This window comes from Momordica charantia (genome assembly GCF_013281855.1).
Source record: "Momordica charantia cultivar OHB3-1 chromosome 2 unlocalized genomic scaffold, Mcharantia_2.0 BLBB01000002.1, whole genome shotgun sequence".
Taxonomy (NCBI): domain Eukaryota; kingdom Viridiplantae; phylum Streptophyta; class Magnoliopsida; order Cucurbitales; family Cucurbitaceae; genus Momordica; species Momordica charantia.
The window spans coordinates 10,716,169-10,737,551 of NW_028275160.1; the positions used below are offsets into that span (position 1 = coordinate 10,716,169).

The 21,383-nt window shown below is 31.8% G+C and overlaps 1 protein-coding gene and 2 pseudogenes across 1 annotated transcript; 2 read left to right on the plus strand and 1 right to left on the minus strand.

Moving 5' to 3' along the window:
* The first annotated feature begins 4,182 nt into the window (after positions 1-4,182).
* On the plus strand, positions 4,183-12,161 carry LOC148212798 (patatin-like protein 3; annotated as a pseudogene).
* On the minus strand, positions 9,997-11,623 carry LOC148212799 (UPF0496 protein At2g18630 pseudogene; annotated as a pseudogene).
* Positions 12,162-13,777: 1,616 nt separating the features above from the next.
* On the plus strand, positions 13,778-20,327 carry LOC111021490 (NADPH:adrenodoxin oxidoreductase, mitochondrial-like). Its single transcript, XM_088121047.1, is given in 15 exon segments — positions 13,778-13,939; positions 14,437-14,623; positions 14,759-14,863; positions 15,774-15,887; positions 15,973-16,026; positions 16,253-16,369; positions 16,532-16,641; positions 16,721-16,794; positions 17,153-17,214; positions 17,516-17,714; positions 17,997-18,057; positions 18,474-18,541; positions 19,053-19,198; positions 19,679-19,779; positions 19,781-20,327. Coding segments are annotated over 14 exon segments (1,449 nt in total). The 5' UTR covers positions 13,778-13,939; positions 14,437-14,506; the 3' UTR covers positions 19,902-20,327.
* Positions 20,328-21,383: the final 1,056 nt, after the last annotated feature.

A 21,383-nucleotide genomic window follows, 5' to 3' on the forward strand; every position in this document is an offset into this window, starting at 1 on the left:
TCTTTTGTGTGCAATGAATTGTGGAGAGTTCCATTTTTTTTGTTATATTGAAAACAATAAAGGATAGAAATTACCTTATCCCAACTTTTTTAATTTTTTTTCGGTGTTTTTTTTTTAATTTAGTTTGTAATGTTTTGGTGTTTTCTCTGTTTTCATATCTAGGCCAATATCTTAATTTAAGAAAATAAAATAAAAATTGATTGTAAAAATATGGGTTTGAATGTAACAATAATAATAGTTCAAAGGCCAACATGAAAATATTCAAGTGGTGTTCCGTGGGGATGGCAGAGTGATAGCTTGAATTATGAAATACCTTGAAATCTCAAATTTGAGTTCTATGCTAATCACAATATTAATTACTCAGCTGAAATAATAAATCTCGATGATAGGAATTTACTAGCATAAGTTGCACTGCGTCGATTCAGTTGATTAAGACACATACGATCCTTGTTTTTTTAGTAGGATGAGGATTCGAACTCATAATCTCTTGGTTGGAGATATATGTCAATTACCGCTAAGCTATGCTCGCTTTAGCATTCTGATCCTTGTTGATGTAAGCACTATAGTAAAATACATTTGGTTCTTATTTATTAACAATAAATTCTCACCATTTGTCAAAGCAAAGCGGTAATTGACATATATCCCTAGTAAAAGATTATGAGTTCGATCTCCACCTCCACATGTTGTACTAGGAAAAAAATCTCTCATTATCAACTTTTTACTACCAAATTTTAATGTATTAATATCATATAAACACATTTTCAAAATTTATTTACATACTAATTCTTTACTTCTAAAAAACTACTCACGTTCTCATCACATTCTCCACATTTTTTTTTTTTCTAACTTTTTTTAATAGTTTTTTCTTTTTCTTTTTCCTTTGCAAAGAAAAAGAAGCATAGTTTCTTGGGCTCTCTCCCTCTCTTTTTCTTTTTTTTCTTTTTCTCTCATGAAGAAGGGTGATGTTTTTACTAGGTTTTTCCCCCTCTTTCAAGGTGTACTAAAAAAAAGTGTAGTGATTCGCTTAATTAATTAATATTTAATTAAAAAATTGTCACCTTAACAATATAACATAGAGTCAACAAAATATTTAGAGAAAGAGAGAAAATTATTCTAATTACTTAAAAAAGAACGCATGTGTCCTGAAAATGTCACATCTTTCTTTTTTTTTTTTTTTTCAAATATAACATGACTATAACTTTTCTCGTTGTGTTTTATATTACATACATTTGAGGAGATTTAGATCACGTTATTTTTATTTTTATTTTATTTTCAAAATTTCTGCTATGGAAGTACCTATATATTTTTCTTTTTTACATGAAGAAAAGTTTAAGGACCAATAAAAGACTAAAATATATTTCTCCCACATTTTAACTATTTTTGTTAAATATAAAGGAAAATGGGAGCAATAGTTGAAAAGTATTTTTAATGGGAATGATGAAAATACTCTAGGGGTTGGGGGAAAAGTCAAAAATAAAATAAAATGGGGCACGTGTTAAAAATTGATGATTAAAAAGAAGAAAGGAACTAGAATTTATGGAGTTTTCTTTATTTACACAAAAAAATCCTTGTGGGCGGCTCCCAATAGTTTGATGGACCACGTGAGAAATATGAAAGAATCAATGATAATACATGAGATAATAAAATATATGAAAAGTTAAAATGTATGACGTGAATATAATAAAATTATGTCAACTTGAATATAGTTCAATTGGTGGGATTGGGGATTCGAACTCTCAGCTTCTTGATTAGAGATATATGTCAATTATCGTTGAGTTATGCTTGTTTTGCTTGTTTTGATAACAGAGTAGAGCTATTGATGAATAAAAAATGAGAGGAAAAAAAAATTAAATGATTGAAGTGGTAATGTTAGGTAGGAATAACTTATGAAATTATTGATTTTTCTTTTTTAGAGTAATTTTGGTATTCAAGAGAGAGAAAATGAGTAATTTTGAGATTTCAAATTTTTTCCTCTTTTTTCCTGAAACGAATCAAACACGGTTGTATAATATTTTTTTTTAGTACAATATGTGAGGATGGGGGATCGAACTCACAACCTCATGGTTGGAGGTATATGCCAATTACGATTGAGCTATACTCGCTTTGACGACGGTTGTATATTGTTAAATTGGGAATTTTCACAAAATTGATGACTTTTATACTATGAATTGAAATTCAAGCTTTGGGTAATCGTTGGTAGACTCTAAATTAATTTGTGTAATCATATACATTTGAGTTAACGCTACCTAGAATATAAAAAAGGCTCCTAAACAAACTCATTTTCTAATTTGATATTTGGATAACAAGAATTTACTTAAGCGAGGAATTTCCATATCCCTGCACGAGAGCCGAAGCTCCACAAAAATACCACTACTTAGTCTTCAAATCTAACCTTGAGTTCGGATAGAAGGCTCATGAGCATGTGCAAAAATAAACTAAAATATAATGTTAGGTAAAAAAATTTAATATAAGTCACAACATAATTCAAGATATAGGGCCAAATAATAAGGATAATATAAGAATTACCTGATGTTTTAGTGGACGTAATGTGGTCGCGATGCAAAGTGGTGACGCTTTCTCAATCAATTGAGAATGTTCTCTAAATAAAAGAATTTTGGAGCCGCCCTGAATAATTTTCAAGGTGGATTTGGAACTCAATTAAAATATTAAATTGATTTGCATAAATCCGGTTAGATTCATGAGTCATTTGTATGGTCTAGGAAAGGTACGAGCACTTTACAAATCCTATTTAAAATGATACCACATATTATCTTACATTATCAAATTATCAAATATGTTAATAGTCTATTTCGGAAAGAATATTCATCCGACCATCATGTTTTCATTCAAATAAATAAATATATACACAGAGTCTCAATTTATTTTCAACTTCAACAATAGAATAGAATGAGTGAGTTATTTATTATCATATAGAAATTTTATTTAAATAAAAAAATCACTTCAAAAATTTGAGAAATTTTAGATTGTCAACTCCGTCGCAAGAATTACATGATTTGATTTTTTTATTTTATTTAATTAATTAATTAATTTATTGAGAATTTTGCATTTACATGTAACTTTATGAAAGAACATTACCCAACCCTCCAAATAAATAAGTATTCAGGATTAATTTTACTAAATATATCACATCCATCAATTAAATTGAAAATTAATATGCATATCAAACATATAAAGGTTTTCCTTTGTGCAACTAAAAGTTGGAGGAAATGAGAGAAAAATAGATTTTTTTTTTAATTTTTAATATCGAATTCCATTTTTTTATTGTTTGTTATTTTTTTTATATATTATATTACTTTCTAAAGGAGATTGGAACCCACGACTTTTTTTTTATTGGAGGTATATGCCCTAACCAAACAAATTATAGTCAGATTGGTATATTTTTATTTATTTTTTTATAAAAAATAACAATTATGAAATGAAATTAAAAAGGACCTAAACCAAATATAGTATCTACAGTAAAAATTAAAAAGATCTATTAAATAACAAAATAATTACATATGGCAAAAAAAAACCCTAAATTTCCATCTCCCTCCTCTCCTCATTCCAAAACTTCGAAACACTAGATCTAGACGAGAGGGGAGAGGTGAGGAGGAAGATGGAAAAAAATTAAAAAAATGAGAGAGGTGGAAGATATATATAAGGAAAAAAAAGAAAAAAAGGTTAATGATTTGGTCATTTTTTAATTTATTATATAACAATTGGGTCCCTATACTTTTAAATTTATAAGGATCTATCTTCCTAAATTTTAGTATACAGGGAGATTTATAGTGACTATAGTTCAACATTGATAACAGTTAAGTCTATACCAGTCAAAAGTAAATTATCAACTTTTAGGTCAAAGGTTTTTTTGGTCTTTTCTTGTACTTTAGTTGAAATAACAATTTCACCCGTCAAATATAGCTTCTAACAGTTTGGTCGTGTGTTGACATATGGAAGTGTCTTCCATTTAAAAATATAAAGAAAATGATAAAATGATGCAAATACTCTAGTGGGTAGGGGAAGTTAAAAGTAAATAAAATAAAATGGCCCACGTGTTAAGAACGGGTGATTACAAAATAAATAAATTCCTCGTGGGTGACTCTCAATATTATAATAATATTATAGGGCGAAAGTAGATTACAAATAGTCGAGGTTGTTGGTAAATGATATCTTGGATACCATATCGTTATTCATACTTTTGACATTAAGTTTCTTCAATCTGTGATTTTCACACCAATCGAGCTTGTAAATTTACTATTAGGTTACTATTTGACTAGGGTAAATAAATTTTTCATAAATTTAACTAGTAAATGTAACAGTGAGTTGAAGAATCATAGATTATATTGGTAGATGTTTGAACCAAATGTAGTATCTACAGTAAAGATTAAAAAAGATCTATTAAATAACAAAATAATTACATATGGCGAAAAAAAAAAACCCTAAATTTACAATATAAAGTAGTGCCTCATCAACCTAATTCAGTTAAAAAGAAGAAGACATAAATTTCACTTTATGATATAAATTCAATGTGTATTCTAATTACTTAAAAAAGAATACATGTATATTCTTCTAATTGTAACTTTTCATTGTTTTATATTACATTTAAATCTGAGTTTGAGTTTGATTTGAGTTAGGTTATTTTTTAATTTTCCAAACTTTCTGCTACAAAATGAATATTTATTTTTAAGCATATAAATTCCTAAAAAATACTTTTGATCTCATAGTTTTTGGTCGAGTATATCGATTTGGTCGTCTTTTAATTTTAATATATAACAATTCGATCCCCATACTTTTAAATTTGTAATGATTTATCTCCCTAATTTTAGTATATAAGGAGATTTATAGTCACTAATATAGTTTAATGTACGTCTATACTAGAATAAAATCCTGTCAAAAGTAAATTATCAATTTTTAGGTCAAAAGATTTTTGCCTTCCTGGTCCATGAATGTGTGTTTACATATGGAAATGGGAGTGTCTTCCATTTGAAAATATAAAGAAAATGATAAAAGAAAATAATAGTTGAAGAGCATTATTTGGTGGATGGGAAAATGATGCAAATACTCTAGTGGGTAGGGGGGAAAGTTAAAAAGTAAATAAATAAAATGGCCCACGAAAATAAATAAATTCCTTGTGGGTGGCTCTCAATATTATAATAATATTATACGCGAAAATACGATGATAAATAGTCGAGGTTGTTGGAAAATGATCTCTTGGAGACCTAACTCTTAGGTAAACGCTAACCCACATCGTTATTCATATTTTTCACATCAATCGAGGTATGAAAAATTACTAGGTAAATAATTTTCTTAATTGAACTAATAAAGGTAATAGTTTGGACAAGATAGAACGAGTTGAAGAATCCCAGGTTGGCAGATGTTTGCATTAGTTTTACTGCACCAACTTTCTTACCAAGCCACGAGTTTGGAACTAAGGACTTCAATGAAAATACTCGTAATTTTAATATGGTTGATGGTGGAGTTGCAGCCAACAATCCATAAGCTCATCTCCTCTTTAGCATTATAAATTTGTTTGGTTTGATACTTTCGTGAAGTAACGATTTCGGTTGAACTTTAATACATAACAATTTGGTCTATATCTATTTATAATATAATATATATTGTTGGTGGTCAGAAATCAAATCGACACGTGTAAGCATATCCTTAATTCGAGTAAGTCCAATCATAGTAAATAAACCATCGGAACTCAACAGATTGCTCCACACCGAGCGAGATGAGCGAAATGCCTTCATCGACCACCGACCTAAGGGGCTCGACAACCGTAACCGTATGTCGTAACAATCTAATGGTTCTGTCTCCCCCCGCCCGCCTATAAAAGAAACACTCCTCTCATTCACCAGGTATGCAATTTTTAATTTAAAATATAATTTTCTGATAAAACAATAATTTTGTTGAAAAGATAAAATTATTACGAACATTATCCAAAATTAGATGCCCAACCTTAGGTGTCAAATATGGGATGTCTAAATAACCTTAACCCCATGTATCAATTTCTTTCATTTGCTTAGTGTCTCCAAGTGTCAAGTTGACCCTTATCCATGTGCTTAGTTATCAATAACTCAGGTGTCTTTTTTTACCTATTATTACTATCCAAATGTAACACTTCATGGTTGTACAAATTGCCTAATAGTGGCAATTCATGGATAAATTAATAGTGAAAGATTTAGTGGATTTTGGTGGAAATTTATGTTGAATTTCTAAAATTGTGTTTTTAATTTTCAAAATTCCAAATTTAGGTTTTAACTTTATATTTTTTTTTAAATATCGTATTTCCTGGTTGTTCGTAATTCTTGATGCCTCATTTTGCTCCATAATTTCACAAGAAAAATATATTATATAATAACCTGAATAATATTATATAATATACTATTAAGTAAAAGAATCTATTATAAAATTATTATGAAGTTTATTATAACATTTGGGTTGTCAAATAAAATTGTGGGTAAAATTTTTAAAATACTGCAATATTTATTTATTTTGATATTTATGTAATTTTCTTATTATAAAATTAAGTATAAGTATTTAACAACCTGAAAGTAATAAAAAAATTAAAATAAAGATGAAATCAGATAAATTTCTTAGACTTTAGTATATAACAATTTGGTCACGATGGTTTAAAGTTGGTAAGAACTTAGTCAGAGTTCAGGAACCAAATCATTACAAATTTTAAACTACAAAATCTAGTATAAATTAAAAAGACCTAAAGTAGTATTTTTACCCCAAATTTTATCATGAGATGAGTCGATCCCGTAATTTATAAATGTAACACACGTTTGGTCCCCGAGCATTTTATTAATAATATTTTGGTTGAAATTGATGTGCAGGCTTTAGCTGCCATAACCCATGTGACTAAAGAGATCAATACCATGAGACAAAATAAAAAAAAAAGTGAATCTTTGAGGATGAAACCCATGGAAACAAAAAAGATGTTGGTCCCTTCTTTAGGCACTGGTACAGCCAAGAATGATGGCAATATAGTGCTGCTAAATCTACCAAATGGGGTATGCTTAATTGGATCTACACGTTGGAGCAACACCAATAGTTGATATTTTTAACGATACCAGTGCTGATATGGTCGACTATCATATTTCTACCATCTTCCAGTCTTCGCATTGTAAAAAAACTATCTTCATATTCAGGTATATATTTATATTTTAATAATATTTTTTGGTTTATATAATTAAGTTTGTTTCTCAATTACGATTTCTCTATGAAGATCACTTATGATTCTTACTAAAATTTCAAGATTTTTTTAGACTCACTTTTAGTTTTATTTTTTAATTTATGTGAAGTTGCAAAACCTTTAATTTTGTGTCAAATAGGTCTTTCATATTTGATTTTTTAAAAATTTGATCATCACCTATAATTCAAAATAGAACCTAACCTTTCATAAATTACAAAATGAGACTTATTAGATACATAAAAAATTAACACACTTTTTAAAATTTAGAGACATGCGTATTAGATACATCTCTGAAAATTTAAGTACTAAACTTGTAATTGAACTTAATCTTTCTAATCTTTGGGTAGAATTTTTTTCAAAAATGTTAAAAAAAATTGTTACTAACACTACAACGAAACAAACATAATCTAATATAATACATGATTGTGGTTGTACAGGATGATACATTAACTGGAAAACATATCGTCTTAGGATATTGCGATCAAAGACAATTTACAGAAGCTTGCAGAGGTGGGAGAGAAATTGTTGAAGAAACCATTATCAAGGATAGATTTGGAATCTGGAAGGTTTGAGCCAGTTGATGGAGAAGGTTCCATAAAGATGCCCTTATTGAACTTGCTAAATTGCTATCGGGAGGGAGGAAGTTACGACTAAGCCCTTAAAACCATTTCTTTAACCTTGATTTATATATCTTTTAGGGCTGTTCAAGCCAAATATTTAAAAACTCCTCACTTTATTTTATTTTATCTATTTATCTTTATTCAAGTAGGTCACGCACCAAATCATATATCTTCTCTCTTATGTTTCTTCATACAATGTGGCCACATCGTCTCAAATCTCAAATTTGGTGGATCCCATGACCTTTTTTCTTTTTTTTTTTTTTTTCTTTTTAATTTTGGTGTGTTCTACAATTTTTCTCTCTTATATATACTATCCTTTCTTACTTTCATTTTTTTTTTCTAATTTCCAACTATTCAACTTTTTTTTTACAATTTAATTGTTTCGGTTTTACCTACCTCCATACTCATAATTATAAATATTAAAGTTTTCTAAATTGTAAAGCAATATATATATATATATATATTTATTTTGGTTATGTCTTGTTATAAAAATAAAATAAAATTCCAAGCTTAAATAATTAAATTTAAACTATCTATAAAATGAAATTAATTAACTAATTAGCTTACCTTTTTAGTGAATTATTATTGTTATTTTAATTACTATTATCTCTTGCAAGTTTAAATAATTATAGTTTGTAACGATATATAAGTTTAAAGGAGTGATCTTAGAATAGAAATAATAGTTTATTTTGAATTTATACAAATAAAGATACTTAATTTCAAGCCAACAAATATTAAACAAAATAATATATTATGTTTTAAATTAGTCATATTTAGTAACAAAATAAATTTTATTATATTTTAAACCTACTAAAATAAAATGTATATTAAAAAATGTTTGAATTTTAAATTAAACACAATCAAAATGACAAATATAGATGTATAATATTCATTTTGAATTTAGTTAATTAAAATAATCTAAATATATATTGTTTTATTTTTAATATAGTGATTTTAAAAGAGTTAAAGAATGCATTTTATTTTCAAGGTACTCAAATTAAAATAACAAAATGTATACAAAAAGTTAAATAATTTTATCATTACTTAAATAAAATTATAAGATTACGCAATATAAATAAAGGAAATAAACAATATATAATTGTAATTATAACCCCTTTAATTTAAAAAAAATCATAAAATAATATAACTTAACATTTAAATTTTAGAAATGATATCTTTCTAAAAAAAATTATAAATGACATTAAAAATTAATTGAAAAATTATTAGAATCTTACTCCAATGATTAACCCAAACTTACTAACTGAACAGGTTAAACACAACACAGACTTCAGAACTTCAAGTTAAGAAACTCTGCAACTTGAACACATATTTACTCCCCAGATTTAACAACTCCACCCCGAGACTTAAACGCCCTCTTAATCTTTATGATATAATTAAGTGTGTTAATCCTTTTAGTACAATAAATTGTGAAAGAATTCTATTTTTGTTCCGTGGAAACAATAAAGGATTGAAATTGCCAACGTGAGCAGCTCAGCGGTAATTAGCATGTATTCCTTGAAATTATTTTTTCCCCAGTAACATTGGGGTATTTTTTCAATTTAGTTCATACTGCTTTATAAGTTTCAATTTAGTCTCTTATGAATTGAATTATTTTTAATTAAAATCCTTACCATAACTTCATATTAAAAGATCGAGGAGGTATAATATTTTTAAGGTTAAAAACACATTTGGTCTGTCTAATTTGGCTAATGTAATGATGTGGTCCGATACCTCGAAGAATGAGCCACATGCCCCGGTAAAGTCGAGCAATAGGCCGATTGTCTTTCCCGTGTTCATCCCACCCACAATGATGCAACATCTAAAGCCAAAGCCACCAAAAAGTGATCAAATTTCCTAAAGAGGAGAGGATTTGGTTCCTATTAGAATAGAAAAATTCGAGGCTAGAGATACGCAAAAAACCTCACTCTAAAAACTACGCCATTCTTCAACATTCACTTCTAACTTAAGTTTCATAGTATGTGGCTAGCACTGTACCAGTGTTCAGTTTTTCCTATTTTACATGTCAACATCGAGTTCTTTTAGTGTAAATTTTGATCAACCAAATTTACGCATCAACAATATGCATAAACTTGTTTCAGAAAACAGGAATAACAAAGAAATTAAGTTAAATACGTGAAGCACATCCATGTAAAGAAGAGATGAGCCTCTCGAGAGTTAATCAGCTGCTGGATGCCTTATTATTTTCTGCAGAAGAGCAGTTGTTGTCTGATTTGTTACTTTTTTGCTGCATTCACCAGCATGTACACTCAATTTCTCAATGGTTTCATCAAAACCTTGAAGGTTTTTCTTGATCTCATTCACTACAAGCTGCATAGCTCCCTGTTCCATAATGCAGAGATTGGCAAGCAAACCGAAGCGATTCGACAAAATCGGAACAAGTACTCGAATCTCCTCCAACTCCTTCGTAACCGTGAAAGTAGGCCGTTGCATTGAGATGATGAGTTGCTTCTCCTTTTCAATTCTTTTCAAATGGCGATTCCAAATCGTGTTACACCATTTCGCGACCGGGCCGAGCGGGATCGCCTGTGCAGCAGCTAACGCGATGACCAGAGGAGGTGCAGACTTCACAGCTGCTACGATGGAGAAGATCACCACCGATACAAACGCCGTAACGAAAATGAGATTCGACGCTTTCTTCCAAGCCTTCATGGTGTTGGATTTTTTGTCAAGCTTCCTCTTTTCAATTTGCAACTTGTTAAATGTGGAACAATGCTGCTCGTATAAGGATTGAGCCAGCTGAACAAACTCTGGAGTAAATGGATTCCCTGCCTCCTCAAACTTCTTCAACTCTTCAAATGTTCTAACACATTTCTCATCACCTCCCTTTTGATCTTCCTCAAACTGCTTCACGGCAAGCTTAATGATCAACTGGCTGTTCCGAGTTCGTTGTGGACAGTTCTCCGACACCATGCAGAACTCTGAGGTTTTGATACTGTTGTCGAAGAATGCATTCGAAAGGTGAAACATCTCCATGTTGCTCCACATATCCTTTTTACATTCAAGGACGATCTTCGCCACAGATTGATTCATTTCCAGAGGATGCTCAATGATCTCATTGAGCTCATCCATCGACAGCGACCAAGCCCCTACTTCCGTGGCTAGAGAATTGACGACTCCGGTCGTCCGCTCCTGCACGACGACATCGAAGAATGGTAAATCAGCACCATCATGTGAACTAAGATTAGCAGCATAGTGATGATACCATATTATTTGTGTTTATTATCATGTTTATTATGTTTCATTCTTTGGTTTTGTAAATATGTAGCAAACACTATTGAACACATTTTGTAAATATGTAGCAATAGAATCAATGAAAACTACGAATAACTATATTAGGGCTTTTTTGGCTTATCTTCTTGGCCGGATCTCATTTTTGGATCTGACACTTATTTGAGCTTTTGGACTCTGATATTACATTAATATTCATTGTAATTCACTTATATTATAAATTCTTGTTAGGTTTCTTCTTTTCCTGGATGAGATCCTTAACAAAGTGAGGGGAGTGTTGAGATATCGTATATGAATTAAATTGGAAAATACTTGGCAGTTAACGGCAACAACCAAATCTTGCACTCATTATTTTCTAAAATAGTATTTGATTTTGCATTTCTTTGTGTTAGTTGTCAAACATTGGGTGATAATCAGGACAACATTACTCTAATGAGCCAAATATTTTCCAATTAAATTTATTGAATGCATCAACTTACACTTTTAGATTACACAGCGAGAAACAACAACATTCGATCTGTTCTTACTAGATTGTCCTACCATGGTTGCCCATCTCACAAAACACAAAAACTCCAAAAACCCCAAAATGGATTTCAACAAAAATGGTGAGAATTTCTTTTCTCACCCCCTCTTGCTAAAACAAGAACAAAAATTCCTAGGTAGCCATTGTTAGGGTACTTAGAAGTAAGATAATATATCTTGAGTGAGATCCCCATTGTAATATTTTCAATTATAGTTGAACCTGCTTTTTCACAAAGACTGGACGTAGTTCCAAGATAGGGGCGAACTAGTATAATCCCCTCTGGTGTTAAGTTTTTCTATCCCTATCTCTTATTCGTTTGTTATTGTTACTTACTTATCTGTTTTTAGCCTGTGGAAGAGGAAATCAAATAGTTCCTATTATTGCGACCAAAGAGAATTTACAGAAGCTTGTAGAGGTCGGAGAGAAATTGCTGAAGAAACCATTATCGAGGGTAAATTTGGAATCTGGAAAGTTTGAGCCAGTCGATTGAGAAGGTACCAATGAAGATGCCTTTACTGAATTTGCTAAAATGCTATTGGAAGAGAGGAAGTTACGACTAAGCCCTTGAAACCATTTCTTCCACCTGGATTTATATATCTTTTTAATCTTTATGATATAATTAAGTGTGTTTAATCCTTTTGGTACAATAAATTGTGAAAGAATTCTATCTTTTGTTTAGCTGAGAACAATAAATGATTGAAATTACTTTTTCCCGAGTAATGTTTGGGATATTTTTTCAATTGAGTTTGTAATGTTATAAAAGTTTCAATTTATTCTCTTATTCAATAGTTTTTAATTAAATCGTTACGATTACGAAATTTGATATTAAAAGATGATGAGGTATAATATTTTTAAGGTTAAAAAACATATTTGGTCATTGTATTTTGTTTAAAGTAATGACTTAGTTCTTGAACTTTAATTTGCAACGATTAAGTCCCCAAACTTTTAAATTTGTAACATGTTAATTCCCAAACTTTAGTATGTAACAATTTAGTCCCTATAGTTTAAAATTTGTAACGATTTAGTTTCTATCATGAAATTTTTTTGTTAATTTTGTATATATGTAGATCAATAAATCCATAAGGGATCAAATATATTTATACTTACAAAACTTGTTATATGAAAAAAAAAATCACACTTAATTTTGGTGAAATTTTTCACATTAGGGACTAAATTGTTACATATTTTAAACTACATTGATTAAATTGTTACATATGATAAAGTTCAATTCAATGACTAAAATTTTACCAATTTGAAAGTACAGGATTAAGTGGCTGCAAGCTAAATTTCAATGACTAAGTTTAGGGACCAAATGTGTTTTTTAACCTATTTTTAAGAATTTGTCCATTATTAATATACCACTTTTTGAGATTTGAATTAGGATTAAAAACAAAAAATTGTAAAATCATTCATGAAGTATAGAAATTATTGCCATCAATCCTTCAAACTTTTAATTTGATCCATCGCTCACTACACTTAGGGTTAAAAAATGCACAAATTATCCATCAACTATGACAATGTTTAGAATCAAAACATTAAACCTATAGAACTCTTGCAATTTTATCCCTCTTTTCAACTCTCTTAAATTTGAAAACTATAATATTAATCATTAAAACGTTTTAGTTTTCATATCATCATTCGACCGACACCTCAATTTAATAAAAAAAAGAAATGGTTGTAAAAAGATTGGGTTCGATTGCAACAATAATTATAGTTGCGAGGCTAATTAACATGAAAATGATACAATAATAAAGATACCCACTTCTTTCCTTCTTTCCTTAAGATCAGAGGCTCAAATCTTCACACCTCACATTCATTGTACTAACAGAAAATTATAGTGATTGATCACATTGAGGCTATGATAATAAATGGTAGTACCGGGCAACCATTATTTTTTCTCTAAGGTGTGAGTAAATTTTGTAAGACTGAATTGAAAGAAAAGACATGGTTCAAAAATATAATGTTTAAAAATACCCTTTCGAATAAATCTCATTAATATTAATATTTTGGACAGGGAGTTAATGTGGCAAAATTTAAAATAACGTGACAATTACGTGGAGCGTATCCTAGATTTTCACTCTTTTCAAACTTTCTCTATTATTTATCCAATCTTATTATAATCTTCATTTTATTGTCATGAAATGTTTATAAACTGTGCGAGTATTTTTTAAATATAGCCATTTTCTAAAGCTAAAACTTTTTTAGATGATTTGTACAATTACCCAAAGGCCAGATTTTTACTTTCGAGCCATGGCTTCAATTCCAGAGTTTCGGCACCGCCGTATCTCGGTTCTTCCAGGATTTGTGATTCTCCTTCTGATTATCAGTACAGCGCTTCCCTGAATTGTATGTTCGTTCTCATACTTCATTTTCGTTGCTTTTTTGTTTCGATTTTCTATGATTCTTCGTGGGAGATTTACTTATCCATGCTACAATTGCACCATTTCGACTTGTTCGCTCGACAATTATTGCCTGCCGTGCATCAATTTGCTTTTTCAGTTTATATTCTTTTAGTTAACTCTCGAAATTTCAGTTTGTAACGATGTTTTACCTCTAATTTTCATGGCGATTCTCTATGCTCTGTTAGTTTAACAGTTGATTAGCTGGTTTATTTCGCTCAATTGATGAAGAATGATTGGATCATAATCTTAGAAATATTGGGATTACTAGGATCTTTAAGCCCAAAGATCTTAATCCTCCTGTTTCTTTGGGCCAAGTTCTTATTTAAAATGTTAAAGTAGGACTGTTTTTCTTTCATAAAACTCCATTGCTTGTTCCTAGAGCTATATTTGTTAGATAGCTTTAACTGTTGGAGGTTCTTGTGTGTATTTGTTATGATTTAGGAGCCTGGATAACAAGGGGAACAAGTAGCAGGATTGTTTGTACCATTTTTTAAGCTTCTTGATTCTGCGGATGGCATTCTTCAGAGCAAGGGCAATTTTATGTAAAGGCTTTTCCACTTTCGCTTCTCATCCTACGCACATTTGTGTAGTTGGGAGTGGACCTGCTGGATTTTATACCGCGGAGAAGGTGAGTTGACTATGCTGTGGAGTATATTAATATAGTGGGGACGGGGTTTATTTACATAGCACGAGTTTACTACAAGTATAATTTATTTCGAAGGATTGATCATATTTGTTGTTTATATGTGAATTGCACCAATAGCTGTTGAAGGCACAGTCCGATGCTCAAGTTGATATAATTGATCGTTTGGCAACCCCATTTGGTTTAGTGCGTTCTGGCGTGGCACCCGATCATCATGAAACAAAGGTAACAAGAGTACCTTGTTTGTAGATTTTGAAATTGTTGCATAAGTTGTATTTTCAGTTGAAGATAGGATTGCCATTGCTGAAGATATTGATTGATTAATCGAAGAGAAAGGAAACTATTTTAGCTTTTTGGATCATTGCTGTATAGTTTTATTCTTCAGTTCTATTTATGCAAATGATGCAACTTTGGTTGGAACTGGTAGGGACGAATCTCATGCATATTTCTGTTAAGGATCCTAAATTGAAAAGATAAGAGACCTAACAAGGATTTATAATATAAGTGGGCTACTTCTCTTATTACCAGTTGGTTTTGATATGGAACCTATGAATTTTAATGTGGTATCAGAGACCAAAAGCTCAAACAAGCATCTAGTCGAAAAATGAGATCCGGTCAAAATTGGTGAACATAAAAGAGGCACCATCTTGAGGCTGCATGTTAATGATCCCACATTGAAAAATTTATAATATAAATGGGCTACTCAGCCTATTCCTCTCGTTACGAATTGGTTTTGAGATGGAACCCAATAAATATTAATAATTTGAACTTGAATGTTTGGTAGTTGTCCCAATTGCAGATGTATTGTTCACCTGAACAATATTTGCCTACACATTGGCAGGAGCTCTTATTGATTTTCTAATGTGGCATATTTTTGTTGACTAAAAGATTAAATATGCCATAAAAATTTTAGTGGATCAACTTATCTATCAGATGCAATAGTAATAGACCAATAAAAAAGTTACACGTAGTAGGCAAGTATTTTTCTTGCTCACCTATATATAGACATTCATAACAGATAATTCTGCAAAATGCCCTCGATAATGTGCCTTATACTTCCCGTTTCAAAATAGCATTTAAAATAATGTTTTGTTTGGACTTTAAAGGCTTGCTTTTATATGAGCTCAGTATACAGATTGTGGTCAATCAATTTACCTGGGTTTCACAGAATCCAAGGTGCTCATTCTTTGGCAATATCAAGCTTGGATCTTCCATTTCATTGTTGGATCTCCGTGAGCTGTATCACGTGGTTAGATTTTGGCATCATACACATGGCATTGTCATGCTACCAACTTCTTTCTTACTTTTCTCAATGATCGTGCTCATTTAATCAGGTTGTGCTAGCATATGGAGCAGAAAGTGACAGAACTCTCAGAATTCCTGGAGAAGTAAGTTTAGTTAAAACTAGAAATTTTGTACTGCTAGTTTACTGCCTCCTAGTTGATTGATTTTCCATGGTTCATACTGTCTAAAAATGATAACTTTGCAGTCATAGGGAATGATTCTTTTTTTCTTTTTTCCTTCTCTTTTCTGAATCATTTATCGAACGGCAACTACTAATTCACTAGTATATTAGTACAATGCATTCACTTTGGAAATCATGTCCTTGTATAGGATTTGTCTGGCATACACTCGGCCAGAGAATTTGTTTGGTGGTACAATGGGCACCCAGATTGCAGACACCTAAACCCTGATTTAAAGGGCACTGATACAGCTTTAATCCTTGGCCAGGTAACTTTAGGCTATTCGGTTCTAACTTCTAAATTTATAGTAATAAAAAAATTTTGTCAAGCATTTCCAACTATTAATTTTGTAAGAATTTCCTGAAGTGGAAAAAAATGAAGCTTTTAAGATGTGTCAAACTACGATTGATATATTGTCTATAACTTCCAGGGAAATGTAGCTCTAGATGTTGCACGCATTCTTTTACGATCAACACAGGAATTGGCAGCTACAGATATTGCTAGTCATGCATTAGAGGCTCTGCAGGAGAGCTCTATAAGGTTTCTTATCTTTTAGTTCATTATAGCATTAATATTATTTTTGTTTTCCATAATCTTATTGTTGGTCACATAATTATAGGAAAGTGTTTTTGGTTGGAAGACGTGGGCCAGTTCAAGCAGCTTGCACTGCTAAAGAGCTACGTGAAGTACTTGGTATTACCAGCATTCTTAAATTGATATCAATATTTATTAGCTATACTCCCTGTACCATTGCTTTAAGACTAAGTTCTAAGTGGGAAATATTTTTTACTTTTTTTCCAAGTTTAAACCATGTTTGAGTTTCTCGCATCTCTATTATGTCCTGAGTATTGATCTTAAAAAGAACAGTGATACAGACAAAAGGACTGTGCATGTCTATTAATTAAGCTGTTGTGCTTGGTTATAGTACAAAAGAGTTCTAATATCTTTTGATTTATGAATTAGAATTTTGCTGTATGGTTCCCATGTCTATTATTCAAACAATATTCAAACCATAACCTATAATGTCGTAAGTTGTTTAATTTAATCACAGGTATTAAGGACTTGCGCATTCACATACATGAATCCGATCTCCTCAAGAGCCCAACAGATGAGGTATAATTCGACTAAAGTTATTTCTATGTTAATTGATGAGACGTTCCAGTGATTGTCTAAAAAGAAATGTAAACTGTCTTTTAGTTATTTCTCCCCTAAGGTGATGGTGCAGTTGGCTAAGGACCTAGGGTATTTTGATCTGTAAGTTTGATTATTCGTCAAGCAATTTGCAGTTGCAAGGAAGAAGGATTTTCATTCGTGTCTTCTTTTTCTAAAACACTCACTCACAGATGCACACACAAATAGAAATTCTGCTGTCTTATCAATATCATCCTTGTCTTAATAAATCTCATCTGAAAAGGAAGAGTTGAGAAACAGTCGAATACAGAAGAGAGTTTATGAGTTGCTTGCTAAGGCTGCTGGCTCTGGACCTCCCCATTCTGGCGCAGGTCTACGTGAACTGCATTTTATTTTCTTCCGCAAACCAGAGAAGTTTTTGAGTTCAGTAGACAAAAAGGACCATGTTGCTGGTGTTCGCTTTGAAAAGACAGTTCTTGAAGGTAACTATTTGTAAATGTATTCATATGTCTCTGGATTAGATGCATGCCACTTATTGAATAGGCTGAAGGACTCATTTTTCCTCCTTATCTCATCAAAGATGATGTTATGAAATAGTTAGAAGAGTTTTGGAAGTTATTCTTTTTGCTCATTATGCTTCTGTTTTCCGTTTTCCCTCATTATTGTAAATTACCTATGGTCCTTCACAATGAGATGTATCCCATCCCATCCCATCCTAATATGTCCTTGTGCTACTAATTGCTTTTTGTGCTTTTATTCTGTAGGTTCTAGTCCTGGAAAGCAGATAGCTAGAGGTACTGGGGAGTTTGAAGACCTCGATTGCCAGTAATTCCTTCACAAGTTAAAACTTTCATTTTTATTGCGACAAATGGTACAGCATACTATTTGTTAGGACGACACATGAATCTAATTGAAAATATCTACTGAAAGATTTTGATTTTATTGGGTGATATAACTATGCCGTGGAAGCGTATTTTCAAGTTTCCTGCACAAGGATTCTTTTCCCCATTAAATTGGTCAACTGTGTGAAATCTTTTCTCTCATTGAAGTTAGATCTTGCTCTCTCTCTCTCATTAGAAAGATGTCACCAATGAGATAACGAATATAAAGATGTGTCTTCTTTTGATTTAGACTGTGTTCTTTCTTTTCTGTGAAAATAAGCTCATCTAGATTCGATTGCTTCCTTGATATTCTCAACTTCTTTATTATTATTATTATTTATTTATTTAGTTTTGGTGTAGGATGGTGCTAAAGAGCATAGGTTACAAGTCTGTGCCAATAGATGGTTTACCTTTTGATCATCAGAAAGGTATGAGATTAAGATTTCCATGAGACCTCTTTCTACCCTTATTTCTTACTTTTCATTTCATACTTGGAGATCATACGTGATGATGATGTAGTCTATTCATTACCTCCACGTACTTGAGTTAACTTGATTTTCTTTATTAACTATCACGAAGAAGTTAAAATAGAAAAGAACAGAAGAAAAAATCATTTGCAACATCAAGAGTTCCGATAAAATAGGTCGTGGATTGAATATATATCCAACAAGATTACGTCATTCTTTTTTAATGAGAAACTGGACTTTTCATTGAGAAAAATAAAAAAAGAACACAGGTACAAGGGCAATACAACCCTACAATCATAATTACAAAACAACTTTGAAACTGACGTCACTGAAGGTTGCTTCATGTTTTGAATGCTTTTGTAGCTTAACTTTTCTACCATCTACATTGGAGTTCATAAACTCTCCTCCTGTCTCTATTAATTGGAAAGACCTCTTGTCTAGTGTTTTTCTTTGCTGATCGATCAATTTCCAGGAGTCGTACCCAACGTGAGAGGTCGAGTTGTAAGCAGTACTTCTGGAGATGCTATCCAGCTCGAGGAAGGATTATATGTATGTGGGTGGTTGAAGAGAGGGCCAACTGGAATTATTGCAACAAATCTCTACTGTGCTGAAGAAACTGTGAGTTTTAAAATTCCTCTCTCCTCAGCTTAGCCACTGGTTTGGTTTCTGTATTTTTATTTATTATTATTTTTATGAGAAGCCAAACTTTGATTGAAAAACATGAAAGAAATAACAAAGGAGTCCAAAATAACAAATGGACCCCAATCCAAAATAATAAAACCTAATTAATAATTAAAAACGGTTTAGTAACGGGAGCCCATAAATAGGTATTAAATATAATAACCTCCAACAAAATGGTTTCTTATTTGTAGAATGAGATGAAAAGGAAGGAACAAAGAATAGTTTTTTAAGCTTCGGAATTTTATTTGTAGATAACTTGATGTCTTTTAACTATATTGCAATCATGCCCTTGATCATCCTGCCACAAATTCTTCAACATGACAAATGCAGCAATCTCATCGAGTTTTGAGTGGGAAAAGACCTTTTTTTTTTTTTTTTGGTTTGTTTTGTAATCTTATTCAGTCATTGATTCATCAGGTTGCAAGCATATGTGAAGACCTTGATAAAAGAGCATCACAGCGCTCGTTCAGCTTACCGAAGCCTGGGAGAGAAGGTCTCCTACGTGCATTAGACGATCGGAGTACCATTTAGCGCTTGGGAAAAGATAGACTCTGCAGAAAAGAGGCTTGGGAGTCAGAAGAACAAACCCAGAGAGAAGTTAACCACTTGGGAGGAGCTACTGAAGGTGGCCATGGAATGAGTAAATTATGAAGTTCTCTTTTAGGTTGTTCATTTTTCTTCCCTCATTTTTGTCAAATGATTACTCCTTAGAATATGATGGAAACCATATTCTATGGAAACCATATTCTAACAATAGATTCTGAATAATGCCCGAGGGCGCCCGTCCTAGTTGCTATGCTTCATAACGTATTTCATAGCTCTCGAGCACCGAGCTATTTCTTTTTGGATCTTGCTTTCAGTCTCCCTAACATTGAAGACTAGAGACGGAATCGCCTTCCCAGAGGCTAAACATTCTTTTGGGAGAGCTCGAGAGGATGGCTGAAGTTTTTGAGACCAAATCCATTCCTAGTCGATTTCTTGATGTTATTTATTTAAAGAGAATTTTGGTGTATTTTATTTGAATTTGAACTAATTATTATAATTATATTTGCAACTTTCCATTTTATTTGGTTGACATTATCTCAAAGTTTGGCCTATGAATTACATTGGAGGATTATGGGTTCAAGGAAAATATTGGTTCACATACATGAAATCTTCACTTGATTTCTTCATTATAAATATTTGTCTTGAAGGTTGCGTCTATTTAATTCTTTTAAATAAAAAATTGATTATAATCTTAAATTTTATACTAAGTTCTTTATCGTTTCCATATTAAATCCAATGAGACTAAATGAATTGGGTTGGGTCGGGTTTGAAAATTTTGATTCACTCTCTTTGAACTAGATTGGGTCGGGTTGGCTTGAGGATGATTCAATTTTTTGAAACTAGATTATAATTTTTCTCTAGGCGTTCTTAGTTGAAGAGCTTCCTTGAGGATGATTCAATTTTTTGAAACTAGATTATAATTTTTCTCTAGGCTTTCTTAGTTGAAGAGCTTCCTCTATGAAATTTTGGTGTCTTCCCTCTTTTATCATCACGATTGGACAAAGAAAAATAACATAGAATGTTGATGTCTCCTCCATTGTGTGACCTTTAGACGTCATCAATGATCAAATATTTCATGTGCCAAGAGCGTAGCTCAATGATAATTGACATAGATCTCTAGAGGTCATGAGTTTGAATATGTGTGCGATTAACGGGCGAGTAAACCCGTAAGGCGCAAGGAAGCTGACTGGTGGGATCCCCTCTGTGGGTTGCATCACCGACCGACCTTGATCTTCTGAGAAGGCCCTTGAAAATCCGGAGGACCGAGTGCCTCCCACGCCCGGTCGTACTCATAACCGCATCAGGTCCGTCACGAGGGCTTCACCAACGACACGTGCCTTTGGGGGCCGTGAGGCCCTTACTGCTGGTCGGCAATCGAGCGATGGGCGCATGCGTCGCTTCTAGCCCGGATTCTGACTTAGAGGCATTCAGTCATAATCCAGCGCACGGTGGCGCACCCCACCTACTTATTGTACTCTAATATATATATATATATATTCCATTGACGTTTAAAGAACCTTGCGAAAGTTGGAAATTAGATCTCGTTCGGTAAGGACACGTTAACAAAAATTTAAAT